This window comes from Protopterus annectens, chromosome 4.part0 (assembly GCF_019279795.1).
Source record: "Protopterus annectens isolate FY-2018-M chromosome 4.part0, PAN1.0, whole genome shotgun sequence".
Taxonomy (NCBI): Eukaryota; Metazoa; Chordata; order Ceratodontiformes; family Protopteridae; genus Protopterus; species Protopterus annectens.
In genome coordinates this window covers 467,878,197-467,898,633 of record NC_056733.1, presented here as the reverse complement: position 1 = coordinate 467,898,633, position 20,437 = coordinate 467,878,197, and the positions used below count along the sequence as shown (strand labels likewise).

Below are 20,437 nucleotides of genomic sequence, written 5' to 3'. Positions count from 1 at the left end.
TTATCTATTCTAGTTTGAGTACCAAATCTGTGATCTGGATGGCAAAACAACAAAGATTTATCTTCTTTAAATTTGAAAGTATCTACAAGATGAAATGATTCTACCCACTTGTTTAAAGCGTTTGATACAGCAGATGTACACAGAGGTCTTTTATTTGTAGCTTCAGAAATATCAAATATACAGTTATAATCTTCTCCTAATATTAAGTTGCCTTTATAATTAGTGGAAATGAAATCAAAGTGTTTTTTAACAGTTCCTGATCCAGTGCCTGGGAACCAGTATAGATTAGCTAGGATCCATATTCTGTTATTATATTTAACTATTACTAATGCCATAAGGCCTTATCTTCATACTTATAAATGATTTCTGGGTTAATGACATTTGTTTTCCATAAAATTGTTACCCCTTTTGTCTTTGTCTTGTAATGGATTGTGCCAATATCATATATTCCTAAGGATTCCATTTGTAATTGTCATTTGTTTTGAAATGAGTTTCGAAAAGGAAGACAATTTGTGCTTTGTTCAGTTTTAAATATTTCAGTAGATTTGATCTCTTGCTAGGATTATTTAAGCCATTGGTATTTAAAGATAAAGTTAAATCCATGTTAGGTTATGTAGACTATGTATTTTTTGTTTTATTGTGACTATTAAACATTTTCTTCTGATAACTATAAAGTATATGTTGGAGATTTTAAAGAAAATGATCAGTTTTATGAGTGTTTACCAATAAAGTAATGTTTTGGGCAGGCATACTAAAAATGTTTTTATGAAATACATTTAAATTAATAAATGTTAACAAAACTAAGATCCGCACTAGCCATGGAATGAAAATCATTCCTAATCTGATGGATAAACCTAAGCCCATCAGATTATCACTCACACATTGACAATCCAGAATATCTGAGCTCCATAAACTGAATTATCATATGGAGAATATTTGTAATAGGAATAAGCAATATTTATATTATTTTGAACAGATATAGTACTATTGTTGATTAGACAGAATTCTAATACAATATAAATGTCTACTTATTGTATAAGCAGTTAATATTTATAGGAAAGATAGATGACAAGCAATTCAATCATAGTAAAGTAGGATGTATCATATATAAAACCTCAGTAAGATTATAGCACACAGTTATTTAATATATTTGCCCTTATTGATTAAGTCTTTCAAAAATTACTCTATATAAAATAGATGGTAATAATATTTATACCTAATGTTTATAATACAATATATTTTACTGGATATATCAGAAGTTACATTTTCATTGTTTGCCAGCATTTAAGTAATCGCTTTGTTTGTTGCTAACTTACTTAAAGCATCAAGTTTGTTTTATGTAAACATCAATGAAAGTTAGTGCATTTTAATTATCAGTGCATCTCTCTTCCCCCCATTTCCTACACATAAGGATTTTCATACCTATCATTTCTTATTATAAAATGAGTGAGATTATAGGTTAAAAACAACAAATTCACTTATTGTGATTAATGATTACAAGTTCACTTTCCATATTCATAAATTGCCATTTTATGGCATATACTGAAAGTTTTTAGATGTAAATGGCAACATTCTATTTTGTATAATCAGCAAAGGTTAAACTGAGTGATTGTTCAGAATGTGATTGTTACATTCTGTGACATTCCTAGTTCAGGCTTCTATTGTTTCCCTTGAGCAACTTTGTCAGTTTGATGTCATGTATAATACAGTAGTTACCTTGGTAACAGCTTAAGTATTATGTATGGTCAAGATGCGTTACAAAACCACAATTCAAGTTAAAGCAATTATATGGCTTGTTATGCACATTTACTTATATGAGAAAATCATCATGCTTCTCCTTGATGTTCAATATAGTGTATGTTATTTATGACAAGTTAAAATAGAAGTGGTCTGCTGAATTTAGATATTAAAGACAGGATTTAATAACATGGGCTTGTGTATAACACTACATTGAACATCAAGGGGGAAGCATAACGATTTTCTTATATAAGTAAATATGCATAACAAGTCATGTAATTGCGTTAACTTGAATTGTAGATTTTGTAACCCATCTTGACCACATATAATACTTAAGCAGTTACCAAGATAACTAATGTTTTATACATGATATCAAACCAACAAAGTTGTTCAAGAGAAACAATAGAAGCCTGAACTTGAAATGTCACAGAATGTAACAATCATATTCTGAACAAATAGTATTAAATTGACAATAGACACTCAGTTTAATAACATGGGCTTGAGTATAATAACACTTCTTGTATGACAATGATATAGTTTATATCTAGATTTACTAAAATCATACATTACATAACTATTGGCTGTTGCTTAGTTATTTGAGACCACAAGCTGTAATGTTTATTCTTATTATTAGTTTCTTCCAAGCATGTTTATACAGTCCATAGACTTTAAATTATGAGACCCTTCTAGTTTCTTATTTGTTATATTTCCATCATTACATACACACATCAGTACTTCAAGCATGGGAAATAATGCCCACCCAGTTTTGCCAGAATACCATTCACTAATTCATGTGGTGTGTTTCCAGGCTGTTCTTAAAATATTCAAACCAATATTTGTCCTGTTCCATTCTACCAGCCTGTTCCATGCAGTGGCTACTCTGCCAACAAACCACTAAACACATCCTCCATTCCCACAGATATTTCCACAAAGGAAATTGGAGGCCTCTCCAGCACTTCTTGGTGACCCCAAACACCCCTAGAATCAGCTATTGCCATATGCCCAGCATGTTTAAGCAAGTTCACCTCCCAGACCATTGCAAAGGGCACTGCACAAGACCAAGTGCTCTTAGTCTTTCACAATAACTCAGACTTCCACTCAAGTCCTTAATGTGTTTGGACCAAAATACATTTTAAATATAAAATTGTGCTTATTATTATTTATTTATTTATTTTTATCAAGAATCAACTTAATGAGCTAAACAAAATGTTGGGAGACCATCAATATATGTACATGCGGTTTAAAACAGCCTTATATATATATATATATATATATATATATATATATATATATATATATATTTTTTTTTTAAACCAAAAACATCATTGCCAAAAATCATTTCGGAGGCTCCTCAGAGCCATTAAGCATTATCACCACTCTGTCTCCATTACCATACAACCTGGGAGCATCTGTTTCTGTTACTGTGTCTGTGTACTGCATACCAGAGGCTCACGATGCACCTGAAGCAAATCTTCACTTCACTGCAACTTCAAGCCTAAATTCCCTCTCTCTCAGCGAGGCAACAGCCAAAAAAAGAACAGAGAGCAAACAGAAAAAACTCCCAAGTCGCCACAACAAAAGACAACACACTCCTCCAGCCCTCCCACCTCTCATTCAGCAGAATACAAACAAACCATTCTCTGCCAAAATATCCCAAATCACAGTTCTATCCACCCCCTTTCCCCTGGATCCTGGCTAAAACACCAAATGTCTCTTCCTAATTCATAAGCATCAGTAAACCTTGATCGCAAGCCACAACCCACAGCTTCCCGGAGACGAAAATGGCAACATATAACAGCTGCCAGACACAGCTGCATCTGGGTCTATATCATATGAGCGAATTGCACAAATTGCAAACGCTCATAATATCGACCGTACCAGACCTCAAAGTGCTTTTTCTGAGAGTGCAGTACAGTGAAGAATGGGATCTTTGTCCTTTCCTCACTGTAGTGCAATCTCGGTTTTGGAACATGTATTTAAGTGGGGGGTGGGCACAACCCCCCACAATAGGAAGTTCGAGATCCAGTACATTCGATATCATGAGCGTTCGCAATTTGTGTGATTCGCTCATATCATATAGACCCACTGCATCCACATGCACCATGTCAGGCTTAATCAAACAGCACTCAAAGCTATGATACCTGCCACAATTGATATCAATTATGTTTAGACAGAATAATAATGACATTTGTACTAGCTACCAGACAAAGCTGCATCCACACACACAATATCAGGACTGATCAAACAGCACTCGTAGCTGTGATACCTGCCATAATTGATATTAACTATCTTTAGACAGAATATTGATGAGATTTGTACTAAGAGCTTGCTGCTATTTAACCAGGATATACATGACATTTCTAAATCATACTTTAACTGAAGAAGGCATTACTCTCCAGGACAGCATTTTTTTTTCAAAACACTCTACTGTTACTGTTATTATATATGATGTTAATTTGTTACATTTGAGTCTGAACTCTAACCAATTCAGCAAGATACCATTCATCAATTACTTAAATTATTATAAGTAAAATCAATGAAAAATGAAGATAAGTATTCATTGAGTTCAAGTAGGGAAATAGAAACGTCTATTTTTTTTATTATATGTTGCTTTATTTGGCTTATATATAATGTAAATAGTAACCCATCTTGACCTATCTTTGTTTGTGAAGAATTATTGGACTCTTTGAACATTCTGAATAAATCATTACTGTTTCTCAGTTGTTTAAGAAACCCTTCTTTTTTTAAAATAAAAACAGATGACAAGTGATGTACCATATCAGTTGATACTTTGAGAGATGTAGCTGTAAGAGTTATTTTTTGGGACAGCTATCTTGGAATCATTTTTTTGTTTGTTTTTTCTTTCTAGCATCAATCCAAGGATGTGTTTCTTTTATTCTTTTAAGAGTAGGGGCCATCCATTCCATTTCTTCTGGGATAGACACTATGCTGTTGTTTTTGATGACTATAGTAGCTTCTTCTAAGTCATTAAAGGTTCTCATCTCATTGGCAAAACATATTTTTATCTTAGCTGGAAAGGCCAGCTCTGCTTTAATGTTGTTTTGTTTCAACAGTTTTATTATTGGCCAGACTTTTTTTCCTTTGTTCTAGTATTCTGGAAAAATAATCAGTCAAACTGTATCAGGCTTTGATTGTATTTTAAGAGTGATTTTTCTCCAAGCAGATTTTAATATTAGTTCCTTGTCCAGAAATGAAAGGAATTTTATAACTATGGATCTAGGAGGAGTATTTGTTGAGTTAGAAGCAGGTCTCCTTAGTGCTCTATGTGCCCTTTCGATTCCAAATGAAAGTCCCTTTTTCAAGTCTAAAATTTCAGGAATCCAGGTTAAGAATGAAATAATGTCTTCTCCTTCAGTATTTTCAGGCAGACAAAAGATCCTTATGTTATTTCTCTTTTCCCTGTTTTCTAAGTCATCTATTTTGTTAAACAGCCATGTATTCTGTTTAAGCAGAAATTAATTTTGGAATTCTAATTCTTTGAGTCTCCCTTCAATGTCATTTAGAGAAGTCTCTATATTTGTTATTTTTGTATGGTGTTGCTGTAATAGTTCCGCAAGAGTTATCAGTCTGTTTTTGAGAATTTAATTTGAGGTTTTCTAGGTCATTTTTAAAGCCATCCATCTTCAAAGATAGTTCCTGTAAGGTAGATGTCATCAATTGCAGTTCTTTTTTCAAAGCAGCATCTGGATGAGAATTCCTTGAGTTGTTCATATTCAGTGACTCAATACATCTCCTTACATGACAGGAAAATTTTTGTACATCTCCACCAAAATTGATGCTTATGTAGTTTAGTAGTTTATCTATAGATTTCTGATGTTTTAAACTTGAAAATAACATTTTCCTATATTATTATTATACTAGTTTATGGCGCTCTCAAAATTCACTGCTCTCAGTTGGCCATCTAGGCTCTGCCCCAGTGTCCTTTATTCTGATGAAGTCTTCTGTGTGAAAGATGAAAGCTCTTAATCTTGGTGTGTTTTTACTGCAATAAACAGAGTTCATATACAGGCTTGTTTGGTGCATTTTCTATTTGGTTCCATAATGAGAAGACGGACAAGACTTTCAAATGGTCTTCATAATTTTTACAATTTAGGCCACGGATTTTCTTTTTTTTTTTTTTTTTTTTTTAAAGTGAGAAATCTTTGTGGCTGTTCCAGTCATGACAAAGTACATCCTGAAAGGGGCATTAAACTCAACGATCAGTCTAATAAGTGTAGCCCCTACTCCACTTTCAACAGTTCATGTTGTACAATACTGAAAAAAATTTTAAAATTACCAGTTTAAGCAAAAAGGGTGCCAGTTGTATGTGTTAGATTTTAAATGCGAATCTGACAACTACGAATTTTGTGTGTGAATGGCATGTTATATGCAGTAAGATTGAGACTGCCGTAGATTAAATTATCCCCCTTATTTCATAATGTGGTGATCCTGGAATTACTATACATAAGTAACAGAAATCTGGGTGGCAGGAGGCAAACCCCCTAAAAAACACTTTAAACAGTACAGCAGTAGTTTCAATGGTCGATCATGACTTAGGTGATTGCAGTTTAGTATCTACATTTTTGGGTGTCAGACTTTTCTGATGGAACCAAAAAAATAAAAAACATTTGCCAGGCATTATTAAAACTCATTTAATAAAATATATGACTTAGGTGGAGGAAGGTAAAACAATGCACACCACCTATCTCGACCTGGCCAAGGCCTTTGACATAACCCCCACAAGGAATAGCAGAAAAATTAAGCAATCTAGGAATGGACCCCCTACATAATCTACTGGATCACCAACTGGTTCATGGATAGAGTACAAGAGATCAAAATAGTGGAAGCTACCTCCACAAGTCGCCCAGGGCTTGCTGGGACCTCTCCTGCTTGGCATCTACTTTTCTAAAGTTAACGCCAATACTGAAGATTGGGATTCTTTTAAGTGTTTGAATACATTTGCTTATTTTAGATATTGTCTATTCATGGAATCAGTAGCTGTGTTTGAATTGGTTGTTGAAATTATGGTATTAGCACACAGGTGAATAATTACACACTCCCAGAAGATGGCAACTAATTCTGGTATAAATTCTGAATCAGATGTCCAGAACATACTAATAAAAAACATCAAGAGATGGTGTGCTCTGGCTTTATTGGCCTGAATGTACCCATAAAGACATAAAAGTAATTCAGAAGCCACGTAGCTTAAAAAAAACTGTATGCCCTAAGGGATCACTTCCATATATCCCATGGGCATCCACTACAGGAGGTTTAAAGTATTACACAGGGAAGACTCTAGCTTGAAGCTAATCAGAAAAAAATGTAGAAAACAGTCCAAAAGCCATAAACTAATAAAAATCCCAAACCGTCCGTCAGCAAACCTGAACTCCAAAAAAGAACTGCAATCAATTAGACCATCACGAATCACATGTACCAAATTTTTTTTATTTAAAACTTAAAAAACATTCAGTTAGCTTTTCGTCTTAAGAAAGATTTCATCAGAATACACAAAATCCCATAGCCCTAATGCTTTATATAACAATACCAATCAATTAAATTAAAGCAATTAAATCCTGATTTAATAATTTCTTAAAGGTATAAGGCAACCAACCATAAAAGTAAACAATTCTGTCATTTTTACAACCCATATCCTAGAAATCGGTACCATACCACATTAATTTTAAATAAGACTTCATGTTAAAAATAAATCAGTAAAATAGAATGAAAACTGTAAATTCAGTTTTACATAAGGTCATTTTTGGAGTTAAAAAAAAAATATATATATATATATATATATATATATATATATATATATATATATATGTATGTGGTTTCCCTTTACATGCTCGAAGTTTCAAAACTTGGAACTGCAAATGGTTGAGACCATAAGATCGAAGTTTTGAAACAGTCAAACATTTTGAATAGAGACTGCCATACAACAAGGAATATGATATTTACCATTTTTTTCTCACTGTAATGTGACCTTGGAGTTGGTATATTTAGCAGGGGGTATGGGGGGTGCAGTGGGCTTGCCCCCTGCAAAAACTTAAAAAAAAATGTTTTGTTTTTATTTTTTATTTTATTTTGTTTTAGAAATTTCAAAACTTTGATCTTCTTGTCTCAGCCATTTGAAGTTCAAAGTTTTGAAACTCTGAGCTTTATATATGTATAAATTGGTAATACTGGATAATAGAGGTCTAAGCCCTACAATCTCCCTAAAGTGGTCATCGCTAGTTAAAATACCCCAGTATTTGCTAACAATGTTTTTAATAATGTGGGATCCCATACTGTATTGCAGTATAAATGCCCTGATGTCACCTAATGGTTCCCGTAAGTAAACATCCCATTCAGACTCTTGGTCTCTATCATTGGTGGTACTATGATTAGAATTAATAGTGTTTCCATATGAGCGGACCCTAAAGTCCTGTGCCTAACAAAGGTATTTCATCCCCCAATTATAAATCACTCATGCTTTTCACAAGAGACCAAGGATATTCACTCTCCAAAAACTTACTGAAGGCGCAGTGGTGCAGCAGTAGCATTGTCGTCTCACAGCAAGAGATTCTCCAGTTCAATTCTTGACCGGGGTGCCTTCTTTGTGGAGTCTGCTTGTCCTCCCTACATTCATGTGGGTTTCCTCTGGGTGCTCCAGTTTCCTCCCACGTTAAAAAAGGCATGCATCTGGCGCATTTCTGCCCAGGCTGCCACAGAAAATTGGCTTTATTCCAACTCGGACTTTTCCATTTAACAAATGTTAAATAAACAAATAAATACATAAATATTTCTAGTTTTTTTCCTTTCATAATCAAACACTTCCCTATCTGATATCATTCTGGCCAGTCTTACAAACTGGCCTTTCATCAAACTCTTTTTGTGTAAATGGATGGGAACTATGAAAACAGAGGTGTATACTGGAGAAGGTGAGTTTTCTATACAGACTGTAGATGAAAAACCATCATCCTTTTTGATGAGCATAATATCAAAATAGTTGATCTTATTAGGATCCAGTTGGTACGTGAATTTCAAAAAAATGGGTGGACTGATTGATGTAATTAATAAATTCAGGAATAGATTTGGGGTCCTCACCCCACAGGATAAAGATGTTCAAAAACCTTAAATAAAAGTTTAATATGTTCCTGGTGGGGGGAACCAAAAACACATTTCCTTTCCCATGTTAGCATTGCTAAGTTATTAGAAATGGGGGTGCAAACAGCCCCCCTTCCTACCCACAAACAGCCCCCCTTAGTTTGCTTAAATACATTTCCTTTGAACCAGATGTAATTGTTTTCAAAAACAATTTCCATGCATTACATCACAAGACTAATGTTCTCAGAGTCCAAGAAGTCAAAGCTTAATAAAGCATCTTTAAACATTTCTAGACATTTATCTTGTGGGATGCTGCAAAAAAGATCAGCTACATCAATAGTCAAGAAAATAAGATCTTTATGCCAGGATGAGGGTTTAATTCTTCCTAGGAAATCCCACAAGTCTTGTATTACATGGGTATGAAAATCCTGAAATGGTTTTAGGATTCTGTCTTCATATGGGGCAAAGGAATGTGCTTTAGCCCCTGCTGCTCAAACTATAGGTCTGAATGGGGGGATATTTTAAATCCTTATGCAATTTGGGAATACAAAAAGGGGGACCTGAAGGTTATGTTTTTTTTAAACTTATAGGTAGTAAAATCCATTCCATGTTGTAGTAATTCGTCCTCCAGAAAATGATTAATTTTATGGTAGGCCAGATTTACCTCACTGACAGAAGAAATGGTGCAGGCTTCATTCTCATGCAGAATTTTTAACATCTCTTCTGAATACTTTTGTCAGAGACCACGTCCCCTACACCCTTATCTGGTTTCATAATATGGATGGAATTGTTTCTTTTGATCTCCTCTAATAATTTAAATTCATCCTTAGTTGGATTGTATCTTCTGGTTCTCATTTTCCCTTTCACATACTGTTTATAAATATCATGTTCACACATATTGGAGAAACCTTGTACTGTAGGGTGGGGAGTGGGCAGGACTAAACTTTTTTAAGTACAAATAGAGTACTTGTGAGGATATGAATCCTCCATACTTTTATCTAGTCCATGATGTTGAATAGCTAAATTAAATTTTCCTTGTAAATAGTTTAAACTCAATTAGTGTATTGGACAGGCTGTAATTAGGTGTAGGGACAAAAGAAAAACTCTTTTCAAAAAATGAAAAGGAACTGTCAGTTATAACAAAATCACTGTAGTTGTAAATGGTGAAATTATTCTTCTTAAGTACTAAAGGGTAGGGATGAGAGTCCAAACTGTCACAGGAAATAAATTCTGTCCCCAGCAACCCCTGTATCCACCCCTCCCCCTCTTGTAATACCCTCCTGCCTGGGTCTGGTTCCCAGGTACAACATTGTTCCCTGGAAGGGAATGGGTCCTGCTGGCAAGTCTTTCTGGTCTTCACGGTGGGGGGGGGGGGGGACTCTAAAGGGTCTTCTAGATTGAACTTGTCTGGGTTAACCTCATTAGGTTCACTTGTAAAAACCTCACCGGTAATAACAACCATTAGGTTAGGGATGTTGGAAGGTCTATTAACTCCAACAGTTGTAGCTTTATCCCTACCAGAAAAGTTTTGTTTTTTAGGGATAAGAAAAACCTCGCCCTTTTCATATTCCAATTTATCTCTTGCCAACCTTTTGTTTTGCCTCATTTTGACCTTATTCGTGTAGATGTCAACTTTCTTAAAAATATTATTATATTTGATGCTACAAACTGTGAACAATCATTCTTTCTTAATTTTATTTAAATGTTCTACTTCTATCCTTATTGCATCAGTAATGACCTGGTTGTCCTTAACAATTCCAGTCCCTTCTTCTTCTTCTTCTTTCAGCTGCTCCTGTTAGGGGTCGCCACAGCGGATCATCTGTTTCCATTTCTTCCCATCCTCTGCATCTTGCTTTGTCACACCAACCACCTGCATGCCCTCTCCCACCACATCCATAAACCTAGGCCTTACTCTTTACCCGTTATCTGGCAGCTTCATCCTTAGCATCTTTTTCCCAATATACTATACATCCCCCCTCAGCACATGTCCAAACCAAAGTAATCTTGCCTCTCTGGCTTTGTCTCCAAACCTTCCAACCTGGGCTGACCCTCTAATATTCTTATTCCTAATCCTGTCCACCCTTGTCACACCCAGTGCAAATCTTAATTCTTTTGGCTTTTCCCGGTTAGGGGTTGCCACAGCTGAACTCTGCTCTGCTAATGATTGGCAGTAGATTTTTATGGTGCCGTGGTGCCAGCTCAACGCCCAACCTTCAACGAAGGCATGCCCATTTACGCATGTCTTTCAAACACCACTCGACTGTGGGGAAGACATGCAGACTCCACACAGAAGGCACTCCAGCCGAGAATCGAATGGGAGAACCTCTTGCTGTGAGGCAACAATGCTACCGCTGCACCACCGTGGAACACTATCCTCCCTCTCATTCACACACATATATTCTGTCTTTGTCCTACTAACCTTCATTCCTCTTCTCTCTAGAGCATATCTCCACCTCTTCAGGGTTTCCTCCACCTGGTCCCTACTCTCACTACAGATCACAATGTCATCTGCAAACATCATAATCCACGGGGACTCCTGTCTGATCTTGTCTGTCAACCTGTCCATCACCATTGCAAATAAGAAAGGGCTCAGAGCTGATCCTTGATGTAATCCCACCTCCACCTTAAACGCATCCATCACTCCCACCGCAGACCTCACCACTGTCACACTACCCTCGTACATATCCTGTACCACTCATATACTTCTCTGACACTCCCGACTTCCTCATACAATACCACAACTCCTCTCCAGGCACCCTGTCATATGCTTTCTCCAAGTCCACAAAGACACAATGCAACTCCTTCTGACCTTCTCTGTACTTCTCCATCAACACTCTCAGAGCAAACATCACGTCTGTAGTGCTCTTTCCTGGCATGAACCCAAACTGTTGATCATCTCCCTTCTTAACCTAGCTTCCACTACTCTTTCCCATAACTTCATGCGGTGACTGATCAATTTAATCCTGCTGTAGTTACTACTCTCTGCACATTACCCTTATTCCTAAAATCGGAACCAAAACACTTTTTATCCATTCCTCAGTTCCAATCCCTGTTTGTTAAAAAAGTCAACCAACTCTTTGTATAGTCTAGTACCGGGTACAATTCTGTTCAGAAATTTATAATATCTAAGCCCCTTGGGCAGCCTACGTACCCGGATATATTTTTTAAGAAACATGTTATCTTACTGCAAATTTTGCAGTAAAACAGTTTTTTTTTCCCTCTAGAAGTTGTATTCAGTAGATTTACATTTTTTACCACCTCCAGTGAATGGTGGTACTCAGCCATCAAACAAAATTCCTGATTCTACCAGGCATTAAAACTAAAACTAGAGTTAAATCTATTACTTTGGTGTTCTCTGTCCAGAGATATCTTATTGACAGTACCTTGCTGATTAGGAGTCATGAGTCCTTAATCCATGTTCATAAAAAGCAGAGCATTCTGCATTTAAACTTATGTTGTCCGATCGTGGTTCATTATTCTGCCTGTCACCACAGCTTTCTGTGTTCTGCCCATTACAAGAGAACAAAATAACCGCCAACAGTTTGGCGAGTTCCCCAGTAATACAATCCACCATTTGTGTTGAGTGCTGCCTGGTCATAGCTACTACAGCAGCCCTGAGAGAACAAATTCCAATCATCGGGTCTGCCCCTTCCTCCATCGCAAACCAGAAACTAACCAGAAAAAAACAGAGAAAACAGTCCGGAAGCCACAAACTAATCTTCTTCTTTCGGCTGCTCCCATCAGGGGTCGCCACAGCAGATCAACTGTTTCCATTTCTTCCTGTCCTCTGCATCTTGCTCTGTCACACCACCAACCACCTGCATGTCCTCTCTCACCACATCCATAAACCTTATCTTAGGCCTTCCTATTTTCCTGTTACCTGGCAGCTTCATCTTTAGCATCTTTTTCCCCAATATATTCTGCATCCCTCCTCAGCACATGTCCAAACCAACATAATCTTGCCTCTCTGGCTTTGTCTCCAAACCTTCCAACCTGGGCTGACCCTCTAATATACTTATTCCTAATCCTGTCCATCCTCGTCACACCCAGTGGAAATCTTAACATCTTCAACTCTGCCACGTCAAGCTCTGACTCCTGCCTTTTTGTCAATGCCACTGTCTCCAACCCATATAACATAGCTGGTCTCACTACCCTCTTGTAGACCTTCCCTTTCACTCTTACTGGTACCCGTCTGTCACAAATCACTCCTGACACTCTTCTCCACCCACTCCATCTTTCCTGTACTCTCTTCTTCACCTCTCTTCCGCACTCACCATTACACTGAACTGCTGATCCCAAGTATTTAAACTCATCCACCTTTTCCACCTCTACTCCCTGCATCCTCACCATTCATCTATCCTCCCTCTCATTCACACACATGTATTCTGTCTTAGTCCTGCTGACCTTCATTCCTCTTTTCTCTAGAGCATATCTCCACCTCAATCCAAAATGCCATGTAGCTGAAACTCTATGTCCTAAGGGATTTGCATATATCCCATGGGCATCCACTACAGGAGGTTTAAGGTATTACACAGTGAAGACTCTAGTTTGGCTGGGTCTTTTTTGCAATATTTTACTGAATTATTATGCTTTGGTTTGTTAGAATGGTAGGGGATAAGAGAGACGTTTTAAATAACTTTCATAAATAACAGAGAAAGGAATATTTTAGTTTTAGTCAAATGAATTTGCTATGATGCTGCAACAATGTAGATTTTGGAGCAAAACAATGACAGAACATCAGAAAATAAGGCTACATTAAAAAACCTCACAAAGTGTTGGGAGTAAAACAATATTGAAATTTAGAAGAATGTGCGTGAGAGGTGTAACAAATCTTGACTAGAAAGGACTGTAGGGGAAATGCTTTTGATCTAGGTTGCCATTGCACTCATATTGCACACATGAAAACAGACTAACTGAGCTAAGTATTTTATCAGTTACAAATTATACCTTTTGAAGCACAATCGAACAGCTATGCACAAAATGCCTTCCCAAGCTATCTGATATAACACTTCAGGAGGGCATATTACAGAAGCAATAATCTATCACACAGTTCAAAGGTAAATAAAGCACAAACGTAGTCCGTAATCCAAACAACCAGCTCTTTATTCGGATCTGGTACCTCGGCCTTTCGCCTTCAACGGATCATCCATTGAAGGCGAAAGGCCGAGGTACCAGATCCGAATAAAGAGCTGGTTGTTTGGATTACGGACTACGTTTGTGCTTTACAGAAGCAATAATGCCTGACAGGGTGTGTGTTAATGTGTAATTAATGACTGCGCAGGGGTGTTATGTGGCGGAGGGACTTTACACCCCCCCTGGAAGGGTTACAGCCCCCCCTGGAAGGGCGTTATTCTTTTTAAGTACTATATTATAATTTTTTTTATATATTTTTGATGCAATATAGTTCCTCCGCCTAATGTTTCAAACTTGCTGTAAATGTATGTTAATGGTGTTGGAGGAAGCATTTTACATCAAAAATATATAAAAACATGTTGGGTTAAGAGATCGAGAGCATAACTCTCAACCTCTTAGAACAAAAAATCTGGACAAAGCCATAATTAATGCCAGGATAAAGGCCCAAAAATAGGGACACTTTTTAAATATTGCTTTTACAAATATATAAAATTGACAGAATAAGAAGTTATGCATTAGCATGCATTTTCTGAAAGGAATGAAGATTGAAATTCAAATACCTGTCATTTTCTGACTTCAGCTCTCAATGCTTTGTCAGTGATTTACTAAAAAAAAAATCAGAATTTTATGAGCACCATATCAAAAATATGAAGCAAAAATCTGGACTGTCTGCAAAAATCTGTACAGCTGAGAGGTCTGGAAGACCTCTTAACTGCTGTCAGGGATCACTCTCACTCTTCACTCATTTCTCTTACTCACACAGTCTCTTCTGCTTTCATACATGCATACTCTCTCCCTCACAGCCACATACACTTTTTTTCTTTTTTACTTTATACTTGCTAAACAACACTTTTTTTCTTTTTTACTTTATACTTGCTAAACAGCAAAAGCACTGGTTAGAGAGTGTAAAATAAGAGCTCAGTTTCACTGTTCAGTCTCTCTGTCATACGCACACACACAGTCTCTTCTGCTTTCATGCCTCCATTCACTCACACACAGGCAAACACACACACACACTTTCTTTTTTTTACACTAAATAAAGAGCAGAAGTGCTGCTTAGCGTGTAAGATAATGGTGTGTTACATTTTTTCAGTCCGAGCTCCATGGCAGCTTGACATGCTGCCGTGAAGCTGCAGACTAATTTTTCTGCAGACATTGCTTGTACATTAATACCCTGCTGGAGAAAGTTCGTGCTCCAATCAGGGTGCTGATTTAAAGTTTGCCCATTCTCTAAACTCTGTTTGAAAAGCATTCACCTGCACTTACAAAGTCAAAACATGAATTTACTCTAACAAGTTCTAGGTAATGTAATATAACAGAATAATCACAAAAACACCAGTTTCGAGAACCACTTTTACTTGGGTGCTCTGCCTATAGTTATCTTTAGCATAACTTAGTTCAAAGGTACCAGTTAGTTAAGTGACATTTTAGACAATTATCTGTGCATGTCTGCTCTCCTTTGATTGTTTTAAACATTTTTTGCAAGATAACTATTTCTAGCCAAACTAATAGTACATCTCAAGTATCACATTACCCAAAATAATTTTTTGTTGTTTAAAGAAAAAATGGCATTGGATTTTCATTGCTATAGGACAACAAGACTAACTTAAAGTAGTTCTGTTATTTAGCCTTGTTCACCAGTACATACCTGCAATGTAAGCACTTCCTTGAGATGACAGCAAGACTTCGGAACACACAGATGGATGACTGATACCGCATAAGATGCCATTTGCTTCTTGTATGACCTAAATGTAAAACTTGAAATGTTAGAAAATTCAGCATCACCCTAAGTGCTTATATTTGTCTGTGATTAGAACTGCAAGTGAACTGGGAGCATACATTTCAATGTCTCAGTGCAAGATGCAGGGACAAACCCAAATAATTATGAGGGACAAAAGCCCAAAAATGAGGGACCTAGTTTAAATATGGTCTCTTTTAAAGTTGCTAGAATAACAGGTTTTGCACTACCATGCATTTTCTGAAAGAAATGAAGTCTGAAACATTAATGTCTGTCATTATTTAATGACTGCAGTCTTACACTCATAGGTTCATAGGAGATTACTAGGCTAACAGCTTAAGGCCCCTTACAAGCCTAACCAATATAACCCAATTTTACCCAATACATGGCCCCTAGGGCAAGTGGATAGCATGGATTTGTGTCTGTGCACTGAGTATCTTTACAAATTGCCCCTGTCCATAAGGGACATAGGCACTACCCCAGGTGTGAATTTGCGATCCCTTATCCATTGATCCAAATTGCATTTGAAAAGGGCCAGTGAAAGGGCTCTGCTTAAGACGAATAGGAAGCCTGTTCCAAAGAAGGGGCAATCACTGAGACATGTATCTGTCTCTCCAGCATATTTTATTTGAATTGCCATGTAAGCTTAGATCCCAAGATTGGGAGACTCTTATGCTGTTTGTCTTGCAGATGTGTAGCAGCTCCCTTAGGCTGGATTTGTGAGTGCCTTGCAAGTCAGGCATAGGCCATCCCTTAATAGTCAGTAGGAGACAGAGTAAAGGGATAGGACTTTTAGTCTGCTTGGTTCATGTTGTTTACACACTGTATTTTCTTTTTGAGGAACCTCTGAGGTCACTCCAGCTGCTGCAAGTGCCTAGTCAAGTGCATGCCAAATGGTGCACTGCACTGTATTACTGACCTAATGAGGGCTGAGTACAGCGGGACTATAATTTCCATGGATCGGGATACCATACCTTTACTTACAAGTTGTGCACCATAAAAAGGATTTCTTCACTACTGTGAACACATGGCATTCAAAGTTCAGGCTGCTATCTGTGTACTAGATCTCTCACTTTCGAGTCTACTCTAAGAGGTGTGCTACTGATGTTGCAATTTTCAGGGGTATTTGACTTCCCAAAGAGTATGATAGTGTTTTTTTTTTTTTTGCATTCAGTTTTTGGCCACAGTTCTAGCACCAATCTGGGCTCTCTTTAGGATATCTATATCATTGGAGGATTCAGCTTACGGTCATCAGCAAAATGTCATCCAGAGGCCTTCCACATTTGCCTTGACTTCAGAGAAGTATATTCTGAACAGAACTGGTCTCAGTACTGAGCCCTGCGGCACACCACTTGTAACGGGCCTCTTGGTGGATCTGGATTCACCCAGTGATTTGCTAGAAAAAAAGCCAGACCTTTTATGAGGAACAAACCAAAAATGACACAAAATCATGGAAATTTTGCAAACGTGGAAATAGTGGATTGCTATACCTACTCAACTTGGTGAACTTCTTGAGAGGTCACCAAGGGAATGGATATGGGAAAATGGTGCATACTGCCTACCTTGACCTGGCTAAGGCATTTGATACAATATCCTACTTGGGCATTGTAAACAAAGTCATGGATCTAAGCATAAACCCCCATCTTATGAGGTGGGTAGCCAGCTGATTCTCAGATAGGACCACAGAAGTTAAGATAGGGGAGATCACAAAGAGGCTAGTCACTAGTAGAGTCCCTCAGGACTGTCTGCTGTGTCTGCTCCTTTTTGGCATCTACTTTTCAGAAGTCAAGGCCAGTGTTAATGGTTTCTGGCTGACCAAGTTTGCAGATGATTGTAAACTAGGAGCAGTCATAGAATTCCCCCCAAGGCACCAACATCCTACAGTAAGGACCAACACAGAGAAACAAATGGTGCCAAAGTCATGGCTTAAAACTCAGTGCCAAGAAATGTATAACAGTTCTCCTTTGGAAAGTCAGACACCCTTGGAAATTACCTCATTGATAACACAGCCCTACGAGTAGAACTAGTAGCCAGGAATTTGGGCACGTATTTAGATAATAACCTATGTCACCCAGTGGGTTGCTAACTGGCTTACTGATAGAACCCACACTGTAAAAGTAGCACACTCCAAATCCATCTCCAGACAAGTGACAAGTGGAGTACCTCAGGGTTCAGTCCTGGGACCACTCTTGTTTGGCATCTTCTTCTCTGAAGTACAGGCCAACACTAAGGGACTCTGGATAACAAAGTTTACAGATGACTGCAAACTGGGAGCCATTATTGAATCCCCAAATGATGTGGATACTCTACAAAAGGGCCTTACAGAAACAGATGCTTGGTGCCAGAGCCATGGACTCAAGCTCAATGCCAAGAAATGTATAGTTATCCCCTTTGGGGAAAAAACATGTATACATGAATTACCATATAGGTGGCAGTACACTAAACACCGAAAGTGTGATAAAGAGACTTAGGGACACAGGTGGACAGTGGTCTCACCTTCGATAACCACATTGCCACAACAGTCAGGAAATCCTTCTATGTGGAACACCTCATCACTAAGGACTTTTCATCCAGAAAAAGGAGGTCATTGTCCCACTGTACTCATCCCTCATTAGACCCATTATAGAATACAACACCCTGTTTGGTATGTACCTCTCAAGACATCTGCAACAACTGGAAAGGCCACAGAAATACCTCACTAACAGAATCACAGGCCGAAAGCAGATGCCCTACGCTGACTGCCTTAAAAAACTCCAGCTATACTCTGTCACATATAGTCTACTCAAGAGGCGATCCCTGCTTAACATACAAGGCCATGTCAAACCCAGAGCTGTTGGACAAGCTACACTTAAAGAAATCCCAATCCCTCAGAGCCACACACTCCAGGGATCTAAACCTTGTCATCACAATAAACAAAACATGCTGGAGGGATAGGTTACTGACCCAGAGACTCCCCAGACTCTGGAATAGATTGCCCATGCATGTCAAGCAGAGTGCCTCTTTGGCCCTCTTCAAAAGGAACCTTGATGATTGGATGGGAGAAAGGAAATTCACCCCGGGGATCATGTCAGTCGCCCTGATAGACAGGGGTCTAGGGAAATAAATAGTGTGGGAAGAAATAGCCAGGGAATTGTTATGACTAGGCTTATATAGGCCCTAGGGCTGATAGCCTAGTACCAACCTATGAACCTGGCTTTTGACCAACATGTGTCTAAGGTAGTGTAGATCAGAGCATGTGCATATACCTTTAAGAAGCATTTCCAGATATAGCACGTGCATGTAAATATAGAGCAAGTGCAGGCAGCGATGCGGTTTTGAAAGAACAGCCAGAGTGTTAACAAGCATTAGTGTGGTAGTTGGTTTGTTTGTAAATTTATTTAAGTTTAAGTTACAAAGCCTCATTGTGTGTAATAAAGCTGCTTGAACAGAACCCATGAATGTTCATCTGTTTTATCCTGACCAGACGAGCGACATGGTGTTAGAACCGGCATTAGAAAAGCTGATACTTTGAGCCATGAGATGCAGAGTTGAAGGTGAAGGCAGACAAAGCAGGCTGAGTTAAATGGAGCACAGACAAGCTAAAAATGGTCAGAAATGAGGTAAAGGTAAAGAAAACTACACAAATGATTTATTTGGCAAACGAAATGAAACAACGCAGTTATAAGGCACAAAACGCATTATTAGTCAAACGAGTAGCACAAAAACATATTAAGCAAACAAAAGGCACAGACCACATTATTAAACAAAATGTTAGAAACCATGATAGTTGAAAAAAACTAGCAAAACTATTCATATGGGTCTCCGAATTAGATTTGGTTTGCATAAAGAGCATGTTTAGAGTAAAATGAGCACAAAAAAGTATAAGGAGCACGATAAGAGATTAAAAAGGCATAACTAGTACAATAAAAGGGCAAATTAAGCTTAAAGAGCAAGGCAACTGTATGTTTTTTAGTAAAAGACCGTGTCTGGGCACAAACTGTTATTTCGCATTGACCAAAGCCATTCAAAGCATAACTAGAGGTGTTCGAAGTATCTTAGTGTGCAAAGTCTTTGCATGAGTGTGTGCTTTATTACAGTGCAATTATTTCAAAGAATTTGCTGTGTGCAAAGTACAGTTATATTGCAAAATGCAGTCAAAGTACAGCCATTTCAAAAAGTTTCTTGTGCTGTGTGCATTTATTTGCAGAAAGAAGCCATTTCAAAATGTTTCTTAAACTGTACAGAGTTATTTCACAAAGTACAGCCACTTTGAAATGTTCTTGTGGTGCGTACAGTTTATTTACAAAGTGCATTCATCTCAAAGTGTTTCTTACTCTGAGCTTTTTCCACTGTGTACAGTTTATTTGCAAAGTACAGTCTTTTCAAAGTATTTCTTACACTGATAAGGAGTGGTTTCATAAGGTTTCATCAAACATAGCAGAGAAGTGGAGAGTATTTGAGCAGGAATACAATGTTTTCATACAAGCAGTTTTTTTGACAAAGAAGCAGATACAAAGACATTAATTTTGCTTAACTTAGCTGGGTCAGAAGCTATTTATTGAAAGAGAGTGTTCATTTGTGCATGCACCAGAAATATATGCAGGAGAGGGGGGAAACAGTCATATTGTGGTATCAGCTGAATCAAGGGAAGATCCTGAGTTCTTAAAATGTAAATTTAGAAAAATGTGCAACCCCAGACAAATGTTACATTACAGAGGCACTTATTTTATACAAGAGATCAAAAACCAAGTGAAACCTTTGCAG

General features: G+C 37.6%; 1 protein-coding gene across 1 annotated transcript in view; it reads right to left on the bottom strand.

The window, feature by feature from the left end:
- The window catches only part of LOC122799379 (synergin gamma-like), a 111,022-nt gene that overhangs the window by 72,468 nt on the left and 18,117 nt on the right, over positions 1-20,437 (bottom strand). Inside the window, exon 3 of the mRNA XM_044068387.1 lies at positions 15,605-15,701. Coding sequence (XP_043924322.1) covers positions 15,605-15,701 — 97 coding nt within the window. The remainder of the gene's footprint in view (positions 1-15,604; positions 15,702-20,437) is intronic.